The sequence below is a fragment of the Asterias amurensis genome, chromosome 4, assembly GCF_032118995.1.
Source record: "Asterias amurensis chromosome 4, ASM3211899v1".
In the NCBI taxonomy this organism is placed as follows: Eukaryota; Metazoa; Echinodermata; class Asteroidea; order Forcipulatida; family Asteriidae; genus Asterias; species Asterias amurensis.
In genome coordinates, this window is record NC_092651.1 from 13,803,756 (window position 1) to 13,825,373 (window position 21,618).

The 21,618-nt window shown below is 37.3% G+C and overlaps 2 protein-coding genes across 3 annotated transcripts; one reads left to right on the forward strand and one right to left on the reverse strand.

Moving 5' to 3' along the window:
• Positions 1 to 659: 659 nt before the first annotated feature.
• LOC139935678 (uncharacterized) lies at positions 660 to 15,113 on the reverse strand. Of its 2 annotated transcripts, XM_071930200.1 has the most exons (16): positions 14,864 to 15,112; positions 11,139 to 11,239; positions 10,617 to 10,817; positions 9,761 to 9,849; positions 9,176 to 9,275; positions 8,466 to 8,587; positions 7,971 to 8,167; positions 7,267 to 7,331; positions 6,394 to 6,500; positions 5,321 to 5,523; positions 4,881 to 4,920; positions 4,669 to 4,720; positions 3,835 to 4,021; positions 3,244 to 3,361; positions 1,876 to 1,966; positions 660 to 1,703 (listed from the first exon to the last, which is right to left on the reverse strand). In XM_071930200.1, the coding sequence occupies exons 1-16, from the start codon at positions 15,087 to 15,089 to the stop codon at positions 1,629 to 1,631; spliced, it is 1,974 nt and encodes a 657-aa protein (XP_071786301.1). In that variant the 5' UTR covers positions 15,090 to 15,112; the 3' UTR covers positions 660 to 1,628. The 2 variants fall into 2 exon arrangements, 1 of the variants encoding a protein (XP_071786301.1); XR_011785840.1 differs by lacking the exons at positions 660 to 1,703; positions 1,876 to 1,966 and having other exon boundaries at positions 4,661 to 4,720; positions 14,864 to 15,113.
• Positions 15,114 to 15,505: 392 nt separating this feature from the next.
• LOC139935679 (replication factor C subunit 3-like) lies at positions 15,506 to 21,502 on the forward strand. Its single transcript, XM_071930201.1, has 8 exons — positions 15,506 to 15,832; positions 16,724 to 16,861; positions 17,567 to 17,634; positions 18,282 to 18,379; positions 18,642 to 18,823; positions 19,018 to 19,154; positions 19,580 to 19,748; positions 20,193 to 21,502. The coding sequence occupies exons 1-8, from the start codon at positions 15,746 to 15,748 to the stop codon at positions 20,382 to 20,384; spliced, it is 1,071 nt and encodes a 356-aa protein (XP_071786302.1). The 5' UTR covers positions 15,506 to 15,745; the 3' UTR covers positions 20,385 to 21,502.
• The last annotated feature ends 116 nt before the right edge of the window (positions 21,503 to 21,618 follow it).

Here is a 21,618-nt window from a genome sequence, read left to right on the forward strand (position 1 = left end):
TTTATAAAAAGCGATTATATAATTGACTTCTAAAGCAGTAGACATTAAGCTTTCCACTTCCTTGTTAGGTGTGCACGATGAAGGTTACCACTCCCACAAAAAACACAAAAAATATCTTACAAACAGATTAACAAACGAATAATTTTCGCCCAAAGAAGACTGACCACCGGCATTGTCCAGAATTTACCAGGCATTAACCTGGTTGGTCTGAGCACTGTTCAAATTATTCAAACTGTCCTATTAAAATGGAACATTTTAGTCTGTTACATTTCAATCTAAAGCATCTAGATTTCAAATTGGGGCGGGGCGGGGGGCATCGGTGCCCCCCCCCCCAATAAAAAAAAAACTTAGTATGCCACAAGGTCTGATTGGCCAATCTGCTTCTCTCCGGTTGTTTTCTCAATGAAAAAAATACAGAGGAAATCCTTGATTTTCTTTCAAATTTCTTTGTATTAGAAATAAATTATAGCAAGGCCTTTAAAAAGAATTAGTTTTGATCACCGTCATGAGTGTGATTGTCATCCAAAACTAACTTCAGATTAAATTTCCTTTCTTTATGACTCCAGTCATTTGTATTTGTTAAAAAAACACCAAAAAAAACACACATAAGTATTTGTTTTTATTTTATTTTAACACATAATTATCAATTAAAAATTAATTTCACTTTGTTACGAAAAAAACAATAATCAGCAATGATTCAATGGTTGTCAGTCACTAGAATAAATAATTTAGATTAAAAAAAAACACGATTGTCAAAGTAATAAATGATGTTATATAACACCAAATTACAAATTTTTTACTTTTATTTGTAGGTCATGTGGTGTTCATAAATTAAAGCTTTTAAAGGATTATTTAGTCATGTAATACATGACTTAAATAGTGCATTTCATGTTGGTATTTCAATCCCATCCTTTTTACTGTTGCAGGCTAGACCACAGGTACAACATACCCATACAGTGGATGACAGAATACAATCATAAACAGTTTGTTTTATTCTGAGATTCATCCTCCATTAATAAATACCCTGGACAATTTGTACCATGCATAATGTGGCTGATCAGAGGGTGTCCACAATGAACATATCGTTTTCCTCATGTAGAGAAGTACCCCCACCCCAAAACATATATAGAATTCCCGAGACTCACAGAACACAATAAAGACACACTAAGACACAAGGTCACCAAGCTACTGACCAAAAAGATAGTTGAGGTGACCCTATTGGTTGAAAGGTGATCACATGACCATCAGCGTGATAATTGGCTATTATAACGTATTCAACATTTATAGTCATATGCATATTAGTACACAAGTGTACACAGGCACTAGTAATACAATTGTCATGTACAGTTCACAATGTATGCACAACCGTTGAGTGTCCGTGCAATTTGACCCTTTGCCAACAGCCCCAGGACAGGGGCCAATTGAAAAATAAAACAAAAAGACAAGTTAAACTTGAGTTTTTTCCACAATTTGATACTATTTCTCATTAAACAGTTTCATTTCATGATCAGACATAATTTTGTATAAAAAAATACTCATTAGCATAATAACACCCTGATTCATTAAAATATAACCCTCCGATAAAATGTTGTAATTTTAAGGGGGGGGCAAGTTTGGTTTGATGATGACTACTTGGCCATGGAAACTAAATCTGGAACATTGGTGATTTGGAAATCCAGTACCATCTGTCCATAGCCCTTTCCCTGTAGCATAAACAAAAATCATACACAAACAATCAATTACAAATCTCAATACAAAAGTTGGCAGGATTACAACTCAATATTCCTTAAAAAAATAATATTAAACTAGTTACTCCAGAATATTCTGCAAAATTTGAAAAAACTAATTATTTGTCAGTAAGTTTGTGTGGTTTACCTGTGGGTCACTAAGCAACGATGCAACGCCACCACCTCCAAGGGAATTCCTCAACAGAAAACTGAAACCATCAATTCCTGGGAGCTCATATCTGTCGGGATGTGAAAACATTATTTTAATATCTCCATACCAATATGGTTCTTGTTTACTTAGCCACCAAAACGAGTTATATCAGCTAATTAAATTCCTAGTCAAAGCAAACACTTTTTCAAATATATGAATAATTAAATAGAGATGGAAAGAACAAGAAACGATAATAATAAGTCTGATATTAATAAAGCACCAAATTTCAAGAAAACAAGCTTGTGAAGATTACAATTTTCATTTTCAAATGTACCCAAACAAATTCAAATTAAAGTGTAGTCTAAACATTAAAAAATAGATAAATAGATGGTAAAGAAAAAGAAAAAAACATCACATTCAGAAGATTGAATGCGCCTTAATTTACATCTACCCAATAAAAAAATTCATTAAAAAATTACAAAATTACTTAAACAATACATGGCTGGCATTAAAAGAAAAAAGGCACGTTAGGCAAATGCACTTGTCAGAAAAGCGTCATCAATACTTCCTGCGAATGCGAAGCGAGTTTTGATGCTGCATGGCTGTTTTCCACAGCAAATGTTTTACAGGAGTCGAACACAGTTAAACTGATGCAAGTTATTCATTGTGAATTTAAGATGTCAAAATTTGCTTCGCATTTGCATTCGCGGGAAGTATTAACCAAGCTTGTCAGTTATCAAAGGGATACAACGTTCATAACTGTGGTAAAAAGATAATGATATCAAGATCAAGAATCAATTAAAAAGCCATTTCTGATGTAAAAACAAGTCATCAACAAATAATCATAAAAAGTGGCAAAGATACAGAGTACCATGTCTTGCCTGCAGGGCTCATTCCACCTCCTATGGAAAAAAAAAAGATCAAAACTAGCCCCCCCCCGCCCCCCCCCCAAAAAAAAAAAAAAAAAAATCACTTCATTTGACATAAGACAACCAGACGATTTGAAAGGATTACATAAAATTGATTAAATAAATGACATAATGTATTACACTCTGTTTGAATTAATTAAATACGCACAAGGTCAATGGAATTACAACCAATAGGAGACTTTCTGTGACAATAGGTGGCAGCAGACTTACCGTGTAAAGCCATTGTTCTCAGAATTATGTGCATGTTCAGAACTACATAAACAATGGAAATTTACCCGTTAAATCTGCTGCCACCTAGCGTTGGAAAGTCTCCCATTATATTACAATAGTTCAAGACAGGGCATTAACACACAAGAAATTACACCTTGTTAAACTAATGACAATTTTCAAATATAAAAACAACACAATCATTTTAAAGGCAAGACTTTATGTTTACCTGGTAACTGGGTCCACAGTGTCTGGGTCAATGACATGCTTGAAGTAAGAATGTACAGCATCTGCAGTTAGATGCCTCCTAATGTAAGGTACATAGGACGGATGTCTTGCTATAACACCTGTGAATCAAACCAAGAATAACAAATCCTTTCAGAAAGACACTTTGTTTAGTTCTCACAGGTCAACTACTCTTTAAAGAAACAACATTCATAACCTCAAGAAAACTTCACATTGTCACAAAGATGCTAATGCTATCACACAACTCATTTGATACTAAATATGTGGCATGGTGTACCCCCCCACCCTCACCCCCTACCTTTAGAGGAATTCTTTAGAGGATTTTAAGGGGGGGAGGGGTGAAGAAAAGAGTGTGTTACAGCATGGGAATTTTTTTTTTTTGGGGGGGCACACCCTCTGCCATATATTAGGCATGGTAAAATAAAAGTTGCTCAGCAGACCAACAAAAAGGTTATGTAACGTACATCAATCGTGACTAGTTCCCTGTTTAGTTTTCTTAGTATTATATAGAATGGCTAAGCACCACTCTCTGTTAAGGTGCTTAGTGTATTGTGAGATTGCCAAGAAACTCTACCTATAGTTGCATTGTTTCCCTTGTCACCACTCCTTGTGTATGCTAAATCCATGAGGCTGAACGTGTGATCTCCTACTGGTAGAGTCTCATCTTTAGTTACTCTCTCCTCAGAGGAGGCAGAATCTTGGGATGACTCTGGTGATGATGCAGTGATGGTTTCCTTTTTGCCATCAATATGTACAGTTGCCTGCAAAATCACAATTAAGTTGGATGTTATGGCATATTTTCAAGTACTGCACAGCCACAGGGAAAAGCCAGCACTCTCCTTTAACACTAGCCCAACGTACATTGTCTAGTAAAAACTGCTGCGGGCTTGTAAACACCACTTGTCAACTTGCCCTGTGGCTACTAAAAACTGTGCAATCTACACTTGTTTAACCTGCTCATATTTCTTCCGTTTCAGATGTTAATAATAAACTTTATAAATGTGTGAATGTAAGTTCATTTGATAAAACTGGTTGTGATTGCTATTATTGAATACACAAGAAATAAATTTGTATGACATATATGTGTTACTTCAACTTCCTGGGGGAAAGTAACTTATGCAGATTACTCAAGGCCTGAAAGCCATTGTAGTGTAGACGATGCTTATGGCTATGTTCTCACATTCATCTTGTCTTGTCTCGCCTTGTCAATACTGAACAAACCACTAACTGCTGGACGTCAGTGAACATGCATTTAAAGGCTGCACTCTCTAAATGTTGTTTATGAGGCACCATTTTTTACAGGTTTCCTCAGGCTTGCAACCTTCAGTAATTAAGTTCACTTATGTGGCATCCTTGGTTTCGTTACAAGAAAAAGATAACAATAATAAAATAAAATTTACATTTGTACCTGCACTTGGTCCTTTGGATACAGGAAAGAAAACAACTTCAAGACTGGTGACCTGGAAGATAAATCAAAATTATTGTTAATTTTCATACATCAGAAAAATTATAAGGTTTCACGTGTTGAGTAACAACAAAGAAAACTGTGACGACATTCAAGGTGTTTTTCTTCCAGTCAATTTCCCTTGTGGTTTATTACTTGATAGATCAATGACTTACACTCTTGGACGACCTCCAACAATGCCTGTCAAACCTGGAGCTGTGAACAGTAAAAACAAATGTGTAAAAAGTTACTCTTAAAAGACAGTAAAAATCTCAAGCATACCATCATAGATGAATTGAACTGATTAAAAAAAAACTATTATTATAATAATGTTAATACCATCAACAGCTCTCCATTGCTCGTTACCAAGTAAGCTTTTATGCTAAAAATTATTTTGAGTAATTACCAATAGTGACCAGTGCCTTTAAGGTAACAATGAAATTTTTAAAAACTATATTTTGAATGGTTCCGCCTTCCTGTATTCTCCTACACTACTCAAAATATTCAACCCGAGACTGAGATTAAAATAGTCTGGCCCAATAATGGAATAAAGAGAATCATATGTCATGAATGCTGACAGCACACAGGGAACATGACAAACATGAAGATAGCATACCCATTCCTGTTCCAGCTGGAGCAACCTCTCTTGCGAAGATCTCCATTGCCTTTTTCTGCGAGTGCTGCGCAGCAATCCATATGACGGCCTCCCTTGGGTTGACATCCCTTGCGTGTGGACCGTAGCTTTGCTCTGAGCCCAGAATCTGTACATTAGTCTGGGTGTAGTCTTTCAGCCCCAACTGCTTGAAGATGGTCCTGGTCCTGTGCACAAAATGTTTTCATCAATTCCAAAATATAAACTTTATAAATTTTGAAATGCTTTACTTTTTGAGAAAACATTAAAACAATATCAATTCTCGATATCGAGAATTGCGGATTTATTTTAAACACATGTCATGACACGGCTGTAAAGATGTATGCGATATAATTTACAGTAGAAGTTTCAGCCTCATAAGTCCTTAAGTTTTTGAGGAAAAAAAAAGTTAAAATCACAAAGCCCTGTTTTCAGGAGAGTCGCGTAAATACAATGGTACATGCTAAAGTAACCATCTCCTAAGGCGAACATTATTTCTGTGGCATTGTTTTACTCATTTCCCAAAAAATTACAGCACCTCTGTAAGTACTATTTTAAGGGAAGCTTTCTACCATTGTTATCTTCAAACTATGTAAGTTTAATGTAAATCTGTGGACATTGTGTTTTGTGTCCTACAAAAAAGTAACCAAATCTTAAAAAAAAAAAAAGATTTATTCTGTCCTGTCTGTCTATTAAACTCGGTTCCATTATTACAGGAGAAAAAGTGAAGTAACATTTGACAACAAACATTGACACAACAAATTGCTCAACACCACTTCAAACTACAAAGTGATGCAAAGGGCACACTATATACATTTAGTTTATATTTAGCAATGCATAAAACAACAAAAACAATAATTGAATACATCAGTGATACAGTACAGTGTCTTGTGTTACTTTAAAAAAAATCTGTTAATCCGGAGGTCGTTGGTTCGAATCCCACTCTAGTCAATTCTTTGTTCAACCCCAAAAATCATTTCAAAATTTACCCAGTCAGTGTCCCTTGTGGTTTATATTGATATTAAAATATAAAAAAACAGTACATAAAGTTTGAGTACCTTTTCAGAATACTTTCCGCCGTTTTTCTGCCTTTCTCCGCTGCGTTTGGGCCAGTAATAGGAGACACTGAGGTTGCTCTAAAACCATCTGCATAAGTACCACTAACCTACAGAACAAAACATCAAAATACAAATGATTAATAGATGTAGTACTCCGAAGGACTTGATAAAAGCACAGAGTACAATACAAAGCTTATGACACATCGATGTAGGGTAAAACCAACAAATTAAGTGCAAAAATTGTCAAGAAACAATGACAAAACACATTGGTGATTTTTCTTCTATGCTAAATTTAACAGAACTTATTTTTTTTAAATGTTACTTTAAAAAAAAAGAAAAAATTATTTAGCACAATTTTCAGAAACCTACCTATGGTAGACAACGACGCTTAGTTAACAAAAATAATAACATAACTGTAGCTTTTCTTTAATGAAACTTTCAAAAAGCAAGAAGAGCGAGTTTAACATAAAAACACATCCAACTTGATCAGTCGCTAAAAAAAAAGAGGGAGCTTCATGTATGACCGTGGGTATAAAGGGTATGGGCTTGTGAGGATGCTGTGGCACATTACCATCACCGACCCCATGAACTGACACACTGTGCACAAAAAACCACCTTTTTTAAAGTTATAATTTTTTATATATTTAGACAATGTTAACAGGGGCCTACACATTCATGAATTATCACTACTTCAGGAGCTTTACTTTTTTAGTTATGATAATAAGGCATTGCAACTTCGCACCAAAACTGATAATTTTCGTTGCCATGAACTGACACCAAGGTTCAATTGGAAGGTAAGACAGGGCTAGCTGTTTTCTTGAGTGATGACATTTCAAACTCGGGGGAAAAGAATCACTGATTATTCTAGAATACCTTGAACTGTGAGGTTGGTGGTAAGCCTTTGGCCCCAGTCACAAGAACAGCACCATTTGGGTCACCTGTTGAAAAATAAACCATAATGAATCATTTATTAGCGTAGACTTCAGTATTCACTTCATTTGGAGCATGTGTTCCTGAGACGTACAGGCATGTATGCTTCATTTTTGAAAGGACAAGGTCACCAAGGCATTTTCTCCTTGGTAAAAGGCACCCTTTCAAGAAATTGTACATCAGTATGGAGGCAATCGCCTTCGTTGCCTCCGTGAAGTATCAGGCCTGGATGTATACAATGTTTTTTATTATCATTCAAATACACTTATTGTAATGGAACCAAAGATGCCTCATAAGTGAACTTAATCACTATAACTCGCAAGCCCGAGTTAACTAGAGTACTTGTGAAACAGAAACACCGGGGTGAACCCCTATTCTTCCATGATAAATGTTCTGGGTTCTTTCGCATGCATGCACTACAAGTCCTAGTACAAGGGAACTTAGGCTCAATGTCCCATCTAAAGGACAAAGCAATATTGGTAAAATATCTTGCTCAAGAACACAACGGAGACCAGAACTCGACCCCACCAGAACACCAGAGCTCGAGTCTGAACGGCTCCTCGACGACTGCTTTGCTTGGCTTGAACGCTTTCCAGTGCTTCAAAAGGTCCACTACAAGCTTTAAAAAGTAACCTAAAAGTTCTCACCTTCCACGTTTTGGAGTTTAACATTTCTAAAGTCACATATAACATCAGGGAGCATGTATCTGGCAGGATCACCAAGCTCATAAACCAGTTGCTCAGCAACAGTTTCCTTGGAAACCAGCCCACCTGTATTGGGAGGTTTGGTCACAACAAAGGCACCTTCCTCCCCACATTCTACGATGGGAAAGCCAATGTTGTCCCTGTAGATGTGAATGAGAAAGTAAAAGAGTAAAAGACTGGGGTCAGCATTTTGTTTTTATCTATCAACGTACAAGAAGACTAAAGGTGCAACATTTATAGGAGCAACATAGCAATATCATCGAATACATGATACTTCATGCAACAAACTCAAGACAACATTTTAAATCCAATAAAGAAGGGCTTCAAGGTCAAATTCAGTTTTGTAATCCAATCATTTTCTAATAGATATAGTCCACAGGAAAAGGGACAACAAATTACAATCAACGAACTATGCAACATGTTTGAGTGTTAACATACCAATCTTGAACCAGATGCCAATCAGTAAAGACACCCCCAGTAGCCTGTGCCCCACACTCAGCTATATGACCAGCTAAAGAGGCAGATGCTAGACGTGTGTAGTCACTTTGATTCCAACCAAACTACAAACAATAAGAACATTCATTTTCATACTCACTACAACATGGAAGTGAAAATAAACATCACTACTTATTTGTGTTTAAATACTAATGTGTTCTAACTGTACACTGAAGGCCAAGACACACAGGCCCGATAACGAGAACGAAAACGATACAAATGCATGCCCTCAATTGGTTGAATGAGCCGGAGCATATTCTGCGTGGAGCATTTCAACCAATCGAGGGCGTGCATTTTTATCGTTTTCGTTCGCGGGGCCTGTGTGACTTGGCCTTAACTAATTTCCCTGAGCACAGGGACATTTAATTAGGTGGGACTTGAACCAACAAACTAGATTGGCAAAAGATTGAGTTTGAATCCCACCCAGTGACCGGCGTGCTGCCAAAGAATCACTCCAGTGACCAATCATAAGAAAGTAATGAAAAGACTCACTATCTCATTGAATCCTACCTAAACACTTCAGAGAATGTTTTGGAATAGTATCCCCTGTTTGAAAGAAGAAATCAAAGGCTTGTTTTCTTTATATCCAGAAGAAAATTACAACTTGCTCTTTGTTTATTCCCTTTATCACAATTCTAGCAATGGATACTTACCGTATGCATGAGAGGTCCAAGGACCACAGCACTATCTACACATCTCCCTGTTACCACAATATCTGCACCCATATCCAGCGCTTTTGTGATTGGTCCAGCACTGCCAGATACATTAAATAATTAAGATAATCAAAACCACCATCATGTTGTTACTTGATTCTAGAAAACTGGCTAACAATAATAATAATCAAATTTATATAGCGATTTTCACACCCAAAGGGTATCTTAAAGCGCTTCCAACACTATTAACCCTGGTTACTGGGACATTTAATTAATTCCTTAAAACCATCTCAGCTGCGCTGCTCCCTGGGGTAGTATACAGCCTGTGCATATGCGCTACTCGGCTAAATCAATCACAAGAACCATTTCTGCCCTCTCAGGGACACAAGTGTCACGACCGGGACTCGAACCCATACTCTGCTGAACAACAAAAAAAGAGCTTGAGTTCGGTGCTCTTATCCACTCAGCCAAGACACCCCATTTCATATGAAATCACAATCCTGCAACCAATAGAGTTAAACAAATACTTTGACATTGACAATGTGTGAATGAAAATGGGGATCCGAAGAATGGAAAGTGTCTCACCCAAGATAAGCGTTCATACTGACTAGCGTCTTCGGTGCTGTAATCCCACAGTCAATATCTTTTGTTCCTGATTTAATAATCTCATCTTTCTGCAAGGGATTTTAAAATGCAATGACTGATGTTACACAAATGTTGTAATTTTGTTATTTCTGGTAATGAAACCAAGGATGCCTCATGAGTGAATTTAATCACTTTTGTTCGCACGTCTCAGGAAACCTACAAACAAGGACGCTTGATTGATTGATTGATTGATTGATTGATTGATTAATTGAATTTATTCAGATAAAAATACAGCTAGAACATGCTAAAATACACACAGAACAGAAGAAAAGGCAATGAAACAAGATAAACCAAAATAGAACACAAGACAAAAATACTGCACAAAATTACCCAAGGATAGCCCAAAAAGCTAGTTACTTAAGACTTATTTCCACTGGGTTCCTAACAAAAAATGGCAAAAACAAACAGATAAGTGTTCTGGGTTATTTTATATTTTAACACGGGACCTAGGACTTAATGTCCAACCCAAAGGACAAAGCAATAATGGTTAACACAACAACACAAGTGCAATGACCAGGATTCAAACCCACACTTTTCTGATTTTTTTCAGGACAAAATATCAGACTAAAGTAGGAAGAATATCCTGCCTAGAAAGAGATATGGAGAAACACAGAAGAGCTGGGCCCTATAAATTGGTATCATCTAGCTAGAGATAGAGACAAATAGAACCATCCTGCAGTGAGTGGACAATGCTGAAATAAGCATTCCACAATACTTTTTTTTTTTAAGTGCATACATTTACTGTTAGTATTTGAGGTTTGATATGACTAAAGAGTGGTGTTTAGTATAATAGTACCTTGTGCATAAGATCATCGCCAGTAACCACAGCAACCTTGATATCAACACCAGCTTTCTTGGCTGCTTCTTGTAATGCTGCAGCGCAAGCATGAGGGTTGACTCCTCCTGCATTGCTCACCACACGGATGCCTCGTTTCTTGATCTCATTCAGGAGAGGACCCACAGCAGCTAGAACAAAATCTGGGGCGTACCCCAAATCCTGCAGAGTATTATCAATCGTATGTTAGTCAACAGCCAAAAATGTCATGTTAAAATGGTGTAAATGCAACTGTGTTTGGTACCCTTCGAGTTCTTTCATGAACTTTGATGGATATCGAATATTGAATTTTACCATTTGCATGTAACTAACAAACACAAATTTCTCCTTTGAATCTACAGACCCATTTGTTTTTGATGCCCTGAAAGATTATCATATATTATACACGTGAGGTTTCAGACTTGCAATTTTGTTACGCACTTTCATAAGGACTTTATTGGTTGGAAAATTTTACTTAATGATAATGAAACTGGGTTTACTTACAGGTTTCTTGTGTCTGGCAGCAGTAAGAAGGGACATGGTGATCTCAGACAGATAGTCAAACACAAGGAAATCAATGCCTCCATTGTGTACAAGCTGGGGAGCTAGAGAACAAAGGAAAAGATAATCAACACCAGAACATCAAGTGTCCTTAGTAAACATTATAACAAACTTCAAGCAAATTTAATCTGAAAGTACGAAATGTAAGGCTCATACCAAAAACCACCAGAAAAGTAGTTCTGCATTTAACTGTCTGAAATATAAAGTACAGTTGGCACTTTTTATTAGGTATATTGGTCAAGAAAAATGTTCTCAAATTCTAGTAAACCTTTCACCCAAATTCCAAAATGAGTATCAATTCTTTTGCAAAAAAACCCCCTATTACCACAATCATTATTCATTATGATTAAAAGGTAACAAAACATAAAACTCAATGCTATCGTCCTGTGTTTTATTTGTCGCCTTGTAAGTGTCATTTTGTAGACAATTTCCCCCCGCCAAACTGAAAAACACATAATAAAGCTAAACTTCTATAGATCTGCTTTAGGCTATGAAACTTGATGGCAATCAAAAATTATGTGATAAGAAGTACAGCGCGGCTTTGGAATGTAAAACATTTCACTTTATTTCACATTTCAGTTCTACGGTTATGTAAAAATATAACGTCACTTTAATAAGTTTGAGAAGCATTACTGCTATTGTTTATTACTGTATGAATTATACTTTAGCGTGGACTATTCCCTCCAGAGTTTCGGTGAAATCTAACGAAAACAAACTTTTGAAATGAAATTTTCACAAGTTTAACGTAAATTGATTTGTATACAACTAGAATGCATTTGTATAGGATTAAAACCATCGAGCTATCAAAATAAAACAAAGGCATTTCAATGCATTTAATTAAAGTTTAAGTTGAAATGGTTGAACTAAAAACAAAACTGCTTGGCCAAATTTGATTATTAAGTTTAACTTTGAAAAGTTTCTGCCACCACTTTTTCGTTTGATATGACTGCGCAGGCCTGTATTTGTTTTTGAAACAGCAAGGGCACCAAGGCCTCTTTGTTGAAGGGCACCCTATGAGGAAATTATAAAATTCTACTGGAGCACTTCAAGGGCACCAAGGCAATCCCCTTCGTTGCCTCCATGAAGTATCAGGCCTGATTGCAGAATATGAAATATTGTTGTATCTTATTTACCTCAATGAGATGCCCCTTTTTCAATTTTGTAAATATGAGTGAAAAAGTGGTGGCAGGATTATAGGATATGGAAAGTTATCCGATAACTTGTCTACAAACATGTATCAGAGTTGTTAAATTTGGATTGAGGTTAAAGAATATTAATTGTGGTTTTTACCCATATCCTCTGCTTACCAGTTATCACGCTATTATGCCTTTTTCTTTGAAATGGGAAAAAAATAATGATGCCATATATCAACCGATGCCCTAATTATCTTCATTTGTTAATACGAAGTATGCAAACATGTATTAAAACTTGATGGACATTGAAATGTTCACACCACACACCGATCTTGGATGACTTCAACTGGCCCCATTTGTTTTGATTTTTTCCTGTTTTCACGGCAATAGAGAAAGTATGGTTTCCCGGTGAAGCCATACATGGAAGAAACATCTGCAGTGACTACAAGTGTTCTTTGAGACTCTGTGTATGACTGTATAGCCAGCAGTTGCCTTCATTTTATTCAAAATATTTTTTTATTAAATTTTTAAAATTACCATGGTAACTTGCAAAAAATAAAAAAAAATAAAAAAAATATAAAAAGTGTGAATAATTACTGGCTTCAAAATCTGATTTCTATTTATTTTTTTTCTATTTTTTTTCTTAATATTTATAATAAAGAGTATAAATAAACAGTGATAATTGAATCAACAAGCTGATGTTTAAATTTTAATATAAATAATAGTATTGATACGAGGGTTACAAAATAAAAATCTCCAAAAATATTAGAAAATGATATAAGGCACATGGCTTCTTTAAGCCTCGGTATTTTTTTCAAGAATGCTCAGCAAAACATTCAGTCACATGATTTTGATCATCATGAATTGTGAATTGAAATAGCGTTTGATGAAACTTTTTCGGTGGGCAAATATTTTTATATGGCCTCAACATTATGACATATTTGTGTACCTTGTAGAAATGCCTAAAATACCAAACTTTTTGCATTTACAAGTGCAAATGACCAGTGGAGCCTTACGTGTTTCTAAGTTTTGGTCAAAGAAGAGGAGACTCTTTGCTTGGCGAATAAAACCACACAATTGTTATCTTGGGACTGTTTACATCACGCACAGAGAGGTAAAAGATTTGCCACGATATTAGGGACACCTCGAAAACAGGACCTCCTACGATACACACCGATGTACTTTCCCAAGGCATTACTCTAGTGGTGGGATTCGAACCCACGACCCTTGCAATTCTAAAGCAGTGTCTTACCAACTAGACTACAGTCGTTTGACCAGTTCGGGATCACTTTTTGAATTCACATTGTTTTTTGTTGCAATCTCTTTGATATCTTAAACAAAAGAGTTTATCAGTTTACCTAAACATGTCATAAAACTCACCAAGTATTCACTGACGAAAAAATATTAGTTCTTTTGAAGAGGCTTTGAGAAAAGTATCGTCACTTGTTTGACCAGTTCAGGATCAGTTGAATCTATTCTGAATCAGTAGAGTGCCCTTTATTGCAAACCCATACTCCCATTCATAAAACTGTCTCTCAAGGACACGAAACTTCAGAGGTGTGTTGGCATGGACTTGGACTTCCTTTCTTTAGTGAATGTCATGCAAGTGTCTTCAATAGCAGCGCAAAAACCCAGCCACAAAACCCCAAAACAACAGCAAAGGCAAATGAAAAAGTGAAGCGAACCTAAAAAGCAATATTGACCCCTCCAAGTTTAATTTTCTCACAAAATAAAAAATCTACAATAATTTGTTGAAGTAATGTTTCTCAAAATCAACTAAATAAACTTTCTACTGCAGTAGTATGATTTTACCATACTTACTGACTTCGTAAGTTAGTGCGGCACAATTTGACGCAATGAGATGTTGAGTGATCCCGAACTGGTCAAGGGTAAGCTGCCCGCCCAAAGAAGATTTTGGGATCTTCGTCACCTCAAAAAAACAAGATGACTGCACAGTATTTACAGGAATGTCTTTTTACACATTCTTATCACTTTACATAAATATTTTTTGCCCCGGCACTCCAATTCTACAGGTAAGAAGTTTTAACAGTGTTTTTCAACCAACATTTTTAAACAAAAAAATGATAAATTTCGCAGACAACCTTCAGGAAAACAGCCATAATTTATTTGCTGATGATATTTGGCACCTTATTTTTGGGTTTGTTGGTTTAATGGGTGTTAATCTTCACATTTATCAACAGAAATTGGTAATAATGAGAAGTGATATAATTATTTGGTTATTGCAAAGTTGAAGTGATCCCGAACTGGTCAATGATCCCGAACTGGTCAAATGACTGTACCGAGGTTGCCCGGTAGCTAGAGATAGAGGCAGTTTTCAAATCCTATGTTTTGGCAACGGGTACCGCAACGATGGATCCATAATAAGAAAGAAATGTTAAACTTAAATTTGCATCGGGGATGAGCTGTAAATGGCTCTCTTTTATAACATTTAACATCGGTCTCATCACTGTGCTAAAACCATGCAAATAAAACAACAATGGATGGAAGAACCATTTACATGGGTGGAGAACTAACCTGCACATGCAGTGTCTCCCCAAAAACCGGACGCATATCCAATTCTTACAGTTTTATCTCCTAACACATCGCTAAACTTGCGAACACTATGTTGCAGGATACATGGTGGACAATATTTGTTGATAAATTGCTTGTAATTTTGTCCAGAATACGCAAATCTACAAACATATTTTGCTCCTGGGCAAGATTTCCGAAGTAAGGAGGCTGCCATTATTATTGTTGACATGAGGGTCGATTTATTTATTTAACGGTCTCCTTAAACACCGCCCCCAGGCGATTGGTCGAGTTTAGTTCAATTAACGGTCTCCTTAAATACCGCCCCCTAGAGATTGAGTTAGTTTAGTTTAGTTTTAGGACGTCGTACGCGGCGCGCAAGCTCAATCTCGTTCCAGCCTCGCTCTATTCAAACGAGGGTTCGAGCAGCTCAACACCCCCGTCAAATATGAGGTCGAAGTTGCCAATTGACATGTTCTGCACGTTCGATAACTAAAACTCTGTAAGGAGGCTGCCATTATTATTGTTGACATGAGGGTCGATTTATTTATTTAACGGTCTCCTTAAACACCGCCCCCAGGCGATTGGTCGAGTTTAGTTCAATTAACGGTCTCCTTAAATACCGCCCCCTAGAGATTGAGTTAGTTTAGTTTAGTTTTAGGACGTCGTACGCGACGCGCAAGATCAATCTCGTTCCAGCCTCGCTCTATTCAAACGAGGGTTCGAGCAGCTCAACACCCCCGTCAAATATGAGGTCGAAGTTGCCAATTGACATGTTCTGCACGTTCGATAACTAAAACTCTGTAACCCCGCGAAATCTGGAACTGTAGTGAGTGAGTAGTTCATGTCTGTGGTTCTAACTCCGAAAACACCCTTCAAAAAGTCATCATGAGTTTGTGGGTTGATAAATACCGTCCGACATCGCTTTCTAAACTCGATTTTCACAAGGATCAAGCAGCAAACCTCAGAAAACTGGTAAGTATTCTTTGTTGCACTTGATTTAAAAGTGTGAGCTTGTGAATGTGAGTTTTTTTTAGCATGTTTCAACTTAAATAATATAATTATGTTAACAATAATAATAAACATTAATTAAATCTAAACAATAACATTAACAAACATCATTTATAATAAATTATAGTGGAGACGATAGTGGAACGAACCTCGTCATGACATAGTTTAAGGTCGGAGTACCCCGTGAGCTAGACCCGGGGGGGGGGGGGGGTCAGTAACTGGGGCGCTGTACTCCTTTTTCTGAAATTTGTCATTGTTGGTTACGATCAATTAAACTACAGACCGATAATCGGATTTTAAAATGACAAATTTTGAAAAAAGGAGTACAGCACCCCAGTGCAATGTTTTATTCAAAGCAAACGTTTCCCATTTTCACCAAGTCAACATTTGAAGATCCATGTATTTGTTTTTATTGAAAATTACACACAGTGAGGTATCATTTTTCAGTTGAATAACACAAGGCCAGCCATCACCACACACTGGACTTGCCAGGTTGTGAGTTTATTGGCCTGACACTATTTAGTAAAATGACTGGCCTTTGGCCTGCACTGCAGGAGTCAGGCTACTCCTAGAACTATTTCGGTTTCGTCCGGCTATCGTCTCCCGTAACGGGAGACGATAGCCGGACGAAACCGAAATAGTTCTAGGAGTAGAGTCAGGCAGTCCAGTATTCATATGGAGCCCTGGCCCGATTATTTGATTACCTCAGGGTTTTTTTTACCTCCCTCCTGTTAGTGTTATATTGTAGAACACCAGATTATCTATTAAACTTGCAACCAAAATAAATTTACCAAATTTATTTTGGAAATAACATTTCTTTTAACTGTCGGAGTGTCTCTATTCTGTCTTATGAAGGTACAAGGAGGAGACTTTCCTCATCTGCTCATCTATGGCCCATCAGGAGCAGGCAAGAAGACAAGAATCATGTGCACTCTCAGGGAGCTGTATGGATCAGGTGTTGAAAAACTACGCATTGAACATCAGAGCTTCACAGTAAGAGTTAGAGGCTAATGTTAGATTTGAATGTTGTCTGGTACAATGACGTGCTTGATCACATGTCATCACTTAAGTTTGAATTCCTCAGCAGTCTACCGAGAAAGTTGCTATGTCACATGATTCGGGAAAGCTTTTGCGTAGAGACGGAGAACAATTCTAAATGGATGTGTATGGTACAACAAAACCAGGGTCTGCTCATCTGGCGGTTGCTATACAAAAGCTTGCCCCGAGTCATGTGACATAGCAGCTGTCTCTGTAGTCTGAGGAATTCAAATGTAAGCGGTAACTTGGCACTATTCAAGTCTAACTCGCAAATGTCTTATTTGCAGCTACTACCACGGCTATTTCAATTTTCAAGAGCATTGCTAAAGAACATCCTATATCAATGCATAATTCAGACGTGGCCAGAAAGATGAAGAATCCAACTGCCATTCATTGGACTAAACCTATTTATCTGTATACAAACAAATTCTGGTCATAACACAGTCAGAAAAACAGTCAGTGCTGTCAAAACAGATTTTCCTTACAGACAATACTGTACACACGAAAAATGCAATCCTATAAAATGTAAAAGTAGAAAATGGAATGAGTGATTAATTAATATTGATCATATATAAGTCAAAGGACCAATCTTACCATTTCGGTATAGGGTATTTTCTGCACAGTTTTATCACAAATTCTTGCTTTGTTTCCAATTCTTAGACTCCATCCAAAAAGAAGATTGAGGTATCAACAATAGCAAGCAACTATCATATTGAGGTTAATCCCAGGTTAGTATTAAAGACACAGAACACCGGTCCATTAAAAGCTCAAGCCCATACTGTATGGACAAATGTCAGTGTTATTGTCGAGTACTTATCAGTTGGGTATCAAGTAATACCGAGTTCTAGGGTGGCCAAGTAGTACTCGAGTACATGTACTGGGCCATCGAGTATGAGTACAATTGTCCGAGTATTTTGCTACCGAGTAACAAGTCACAACAGCTGGGTACATGCAGTGGGTTGGCTTGATGTATGGAGGGATGTCTTCGGCTTATTTTGAAGATTTGTGCTTTCGGTAAACAGCTTCAAACAGGCTGTAAGCAGGAGCCTTAGCATTTAAGGCCGAGCCAAAGCTGTGGTTTCCATTTTTTTTTTTACACATCCAATAGCTCAATTAGCAAAAATAACAGGATTATTTTGGAAACAAGAAGAAAAGTTTGGTGTTAGATGTGGGTGGAAAACCCCAATGACGGAAACTTGGCAATCAGGTAGCTGGGCTGAAAACTGAATCCTTGTACGAGGCTCTGGTCTGAGGTTGGATTCGAACAGAGGTCCAAAGGTTGAAGGCAGGGAAAGAAACCACCGAGCCAACCTGATCCTGGAAAGTACCTGGTCTGACAATTTTTTTAAATTTTTTGCATTCTTGTGTTTTGTAGTGACGTAGGGATTTATGATCGAGTTGTCATTCAAGAACTTTTGAAGACAGTGGCACAGACACAACAGCTAGACTCTTCAACACAGAAAGATTTCAAAGGTAAAAAAAAGCACCGCCCATATTATGTATCATTTTTTGTGCAACGTCCCACATTTGTAGGATTTGAAACTTTGCATGGTGGAAATCTCACACAGGCTTTATGGATGATGTGCAGCTAAACAGACCATGACTAGTGCGGGTGCATAGTACATCATCTTTATTTTGACTTCCATTGACGTGCAATTATTCTGAAGGATTGTGATGAATGTTATAACATGCTTTGGGACAATTCCAACATGGCTCTGTCTGGTTTACATTGCAGTGGTTGTGCTGACAGAAGTTGACCGCTTGACCAAAGATGCACAGCATGCACTGAGACGTACAATGGAGAAGTATATGGCCACATGTCGCCTCATTCTGTGCTGTAACTCCACCAGTAAAGTCATCCCGGCTATTCGCAGTAGATGTCTAGGAATAAGAGTGGCAGCGCCCTCCGTTGATGAGGTGAGTCAAATGGACTTTGATAATTGCAACGTAAAGCTATTCTGTGATGTCGGCTTTATATTCATGCAAGGAAACTGGTTAAAAATGACACATGGAAGCTTACAACTTAGGCAGTTTGGTGAGATTACAAACTTTGCAGTGCACATAGTTTTAAGTCTATAAATTCATTGAAATGTTTTTCTTGCAACTTGTAGATTTGTCAGATTCTTCAGACAACTTGTCGTAAGGAGGGTCTGACCCTGCCTGCCCAGCTTGGCAAACGCATCGCTGAGAAATCAGACAGGAACCTCAGAAGGTCATTACTGATGTGTGAGGCGTGCAAAGTGCAGCAGTAAGTAAATGCATTGGATCAGATTTTTCAACTTGAAGTAACATTGTTTTTTTTGGGAACGAGATGTGTTTTGATCAGCCCTTCTACTTTTGTACCATTCAATATCGTCCACATGGTTTTCAATGATAAATAAACCATCCAGCCTGCCTGGAATGTAATTACATGTGGTGGATGCATCTACACAGTACATATATAGTTCTGTGCTTAGTTGTGCCACCATACACTACCTGTGGCTTCTGATGGTTGGTAATAACGGAAAGTTATACTCCAAGAATGGAAGAGTTATACATTTAAGTGTGCCAGTGCAGGTGAACTAATGCTCAATAGCACAGTCTGTGCTTAGACAAAGAGGAGACTGTGCCTACATTTTCTGGATTATTACATTTTAAATATTTATACAATCACACCCTTGATATGTTTCCCAGGTATCCCTTCAGCGAGAACCAGGAGATACCAGTTCCCGATTGGGAAGTATTCTTGCGCGAGACAGCCAATGCAATCGTCCAAGAGCAGACACCACAACGCCTGATGCAGGTCAGAGGTCAACTGTATGAGCTTCTAACCCATTGCATTCCACCTGACATCATCATGAAGGTAAGGCACAAAGAGTCTGGGCATTTTACATATAAATCAGGGGAAAAGGGAGATTTCAAGCATGCATTCCAATACAGTCTGTCCCTCTTCGAATCAGGGTAATAAATAAAAGCAGACCACAGTACAGTAAGTGCATGAATGTGCATGCTACACAATGGAATGGGAGCCTAAAAGATATCAGCGCCCAATTTCACAGAGCTGCTTAAGCAGAAATAGCAACTCGGCATAAAAACAATTAACGCCTGATTTAGGTTACCGGCCAAAATACCATGTCACTTACATCATTTGTGACTGGTATCCTGCTCATTTTTAGTAAGCATAAATTTGTTTAGCAATATTTCTGCTTAAACAGCTCTGTAAACTTGATAGAGTTACAGACAACATTTACCACTTGTTATCATCTCTTTGTACTTGATACTTGATATTTACTCATTTTTATTCCAGGGCCTTTTAAAGGAGCTGATAAGTAATTGTGATGGGCAGCTCAAGTCCGAGATCACTCAGGTTGCGTCCTTCTATGAGCATCGCCTTCAGCTCGGCTCCAAACCCATCTATCATCTGGAAGCATTCGTCGCTAAATTCATGAGCATCTACAAACGCTTCCTGGAAGAAGGATTTGATGATATGGCATTTTGAATCAAAATAATAACATATGGATAGGAAACTAGGTGCCAAGACCTGTTCATAATTCAGGCAAACTTTACAAGGAAACTTTGCAAGCAAAGCAATTTTCCTTGCGTCACATTAAACAACAAGTGCGTATGTGACTGTTTCCATCACATAGTTTGCTTTGAAGTATGAATGAAGCTAAAGCCAGGATTAAGAAAAAGGGAGTCCACATTAACTATGTATTAATAAACAAAAATGGGGCGTCCCACCTTTTTTGTTTGGATACTATCGTTGTATATATTCAGCGCCTTGAGTACCTTGTTGGTAGATACGTGCGCTATATAAGACTTTGATATTAGTTGGAAGAAATAGAGAAGTTGACATAATACAGCTGTATATAGACCTTATCCAGCCACAATCTTAGAGGTAAACCATTGATGAAACGATGAAAAGGCAAAGATTTGTATGCACTGCGCACAGGGTTGCACTGATACTTTGCCTGTCAGAGGGAATCCCTCCTAATGTTCCCGTGTTCCTACTATAAACAATAATTTTTGAGATGATAGAAGGTTAAATTACACACAAAGAGATGCTAGCTTTGGAGCGGGAACTAGCATAAATCCAGAGTGTGCAACAAGTATAATGTATTGCACCAAATGTTGTTATAAGGGCATGGTTCATACTTCTACTTGCAAGAAACTTTAGTTTTGGACTTGCCTTTCACCATGTTGGGCTCCAGGGTTCATGACACTGTAACTATCTGTCTTCATTCCTGAACAGTAAAACTGAATAGTAAAACAATAGGTTAAATTACACAAAAACATGCCAGCCTTTGGAGCTGAAAGTAGCAAAAAGCTATAAGGGACCAACCAAAGTTTTCAAAAATTTTCAAAAATTTTCAAGTAATATAGAGAGAATTACTTTTGAGGACCCCCCCCCCCAAAAAAAAAAAAAAAAAGTACCGGTAGTCCTTATCAAAAACATTCTTTCAAAACTGAGGCACATTATTTAAATATCAACATTTTACACACCTGTTAAAGTCATACATGGTCTCCAATACATGCTTACCAAAAAGATTTGCAAATTGGTTGAAGCAGTGTTCAGCCACTATTAACAAAACAAGTCATAGCAGTACAAATATATTCCTTGTGTCTTGTACCTTTAACTCTGGAATGAATAAAGTCAATATATAAAGAAAACTACTCTTTGTATTTCAAATCATTGTATTAATTGAAGTATTTATTGACATTCATCATGAATC

Coding starts and splice junctions, on each gene's coding strand:
- LOC139935678 (XM_071930200.1), bottom strand. CDS start 15,089: ATGTCAACAATAATAATGGCAGCCTCCTTACTTCGGAAATCTTGCCCA. Junction 11,240..14,863: donor GGGAGACACTGCATGTGCAG/GTTAGTTCTCCA, acceptor TTTGTTCTCTAG/CTCCCCAGCTTGTACACAAT. Junction 10,818..11,138: donor CTGCCAGACACAAGAAACCT/GTAAGTAAACCC, acceptor AATACTCTGCAG/GATTTGGGGTACGCCCCAGA.
- LOC139935679 (XM_071930201.1), top strand. CDS start 15,746: ATGAGTTTGTGGGTTGATAAATACCGTCCGACATCGCTTTCTAAACTC. Junction 19,155..19,579: donor GAGGCGTGCAAAGTGCAGCA/GTAAGTAAATGC, acceptor TATGTTTCCCAG/GTATCCCTTCAGCGAGAACC. Junction 19,749..20,192: donor CACCTGACATCATCATGAAG/GTAAGGCACAAA, acceptor TTTTTATTCCAG/GGCCTTTTAAAGGAGCTGAT.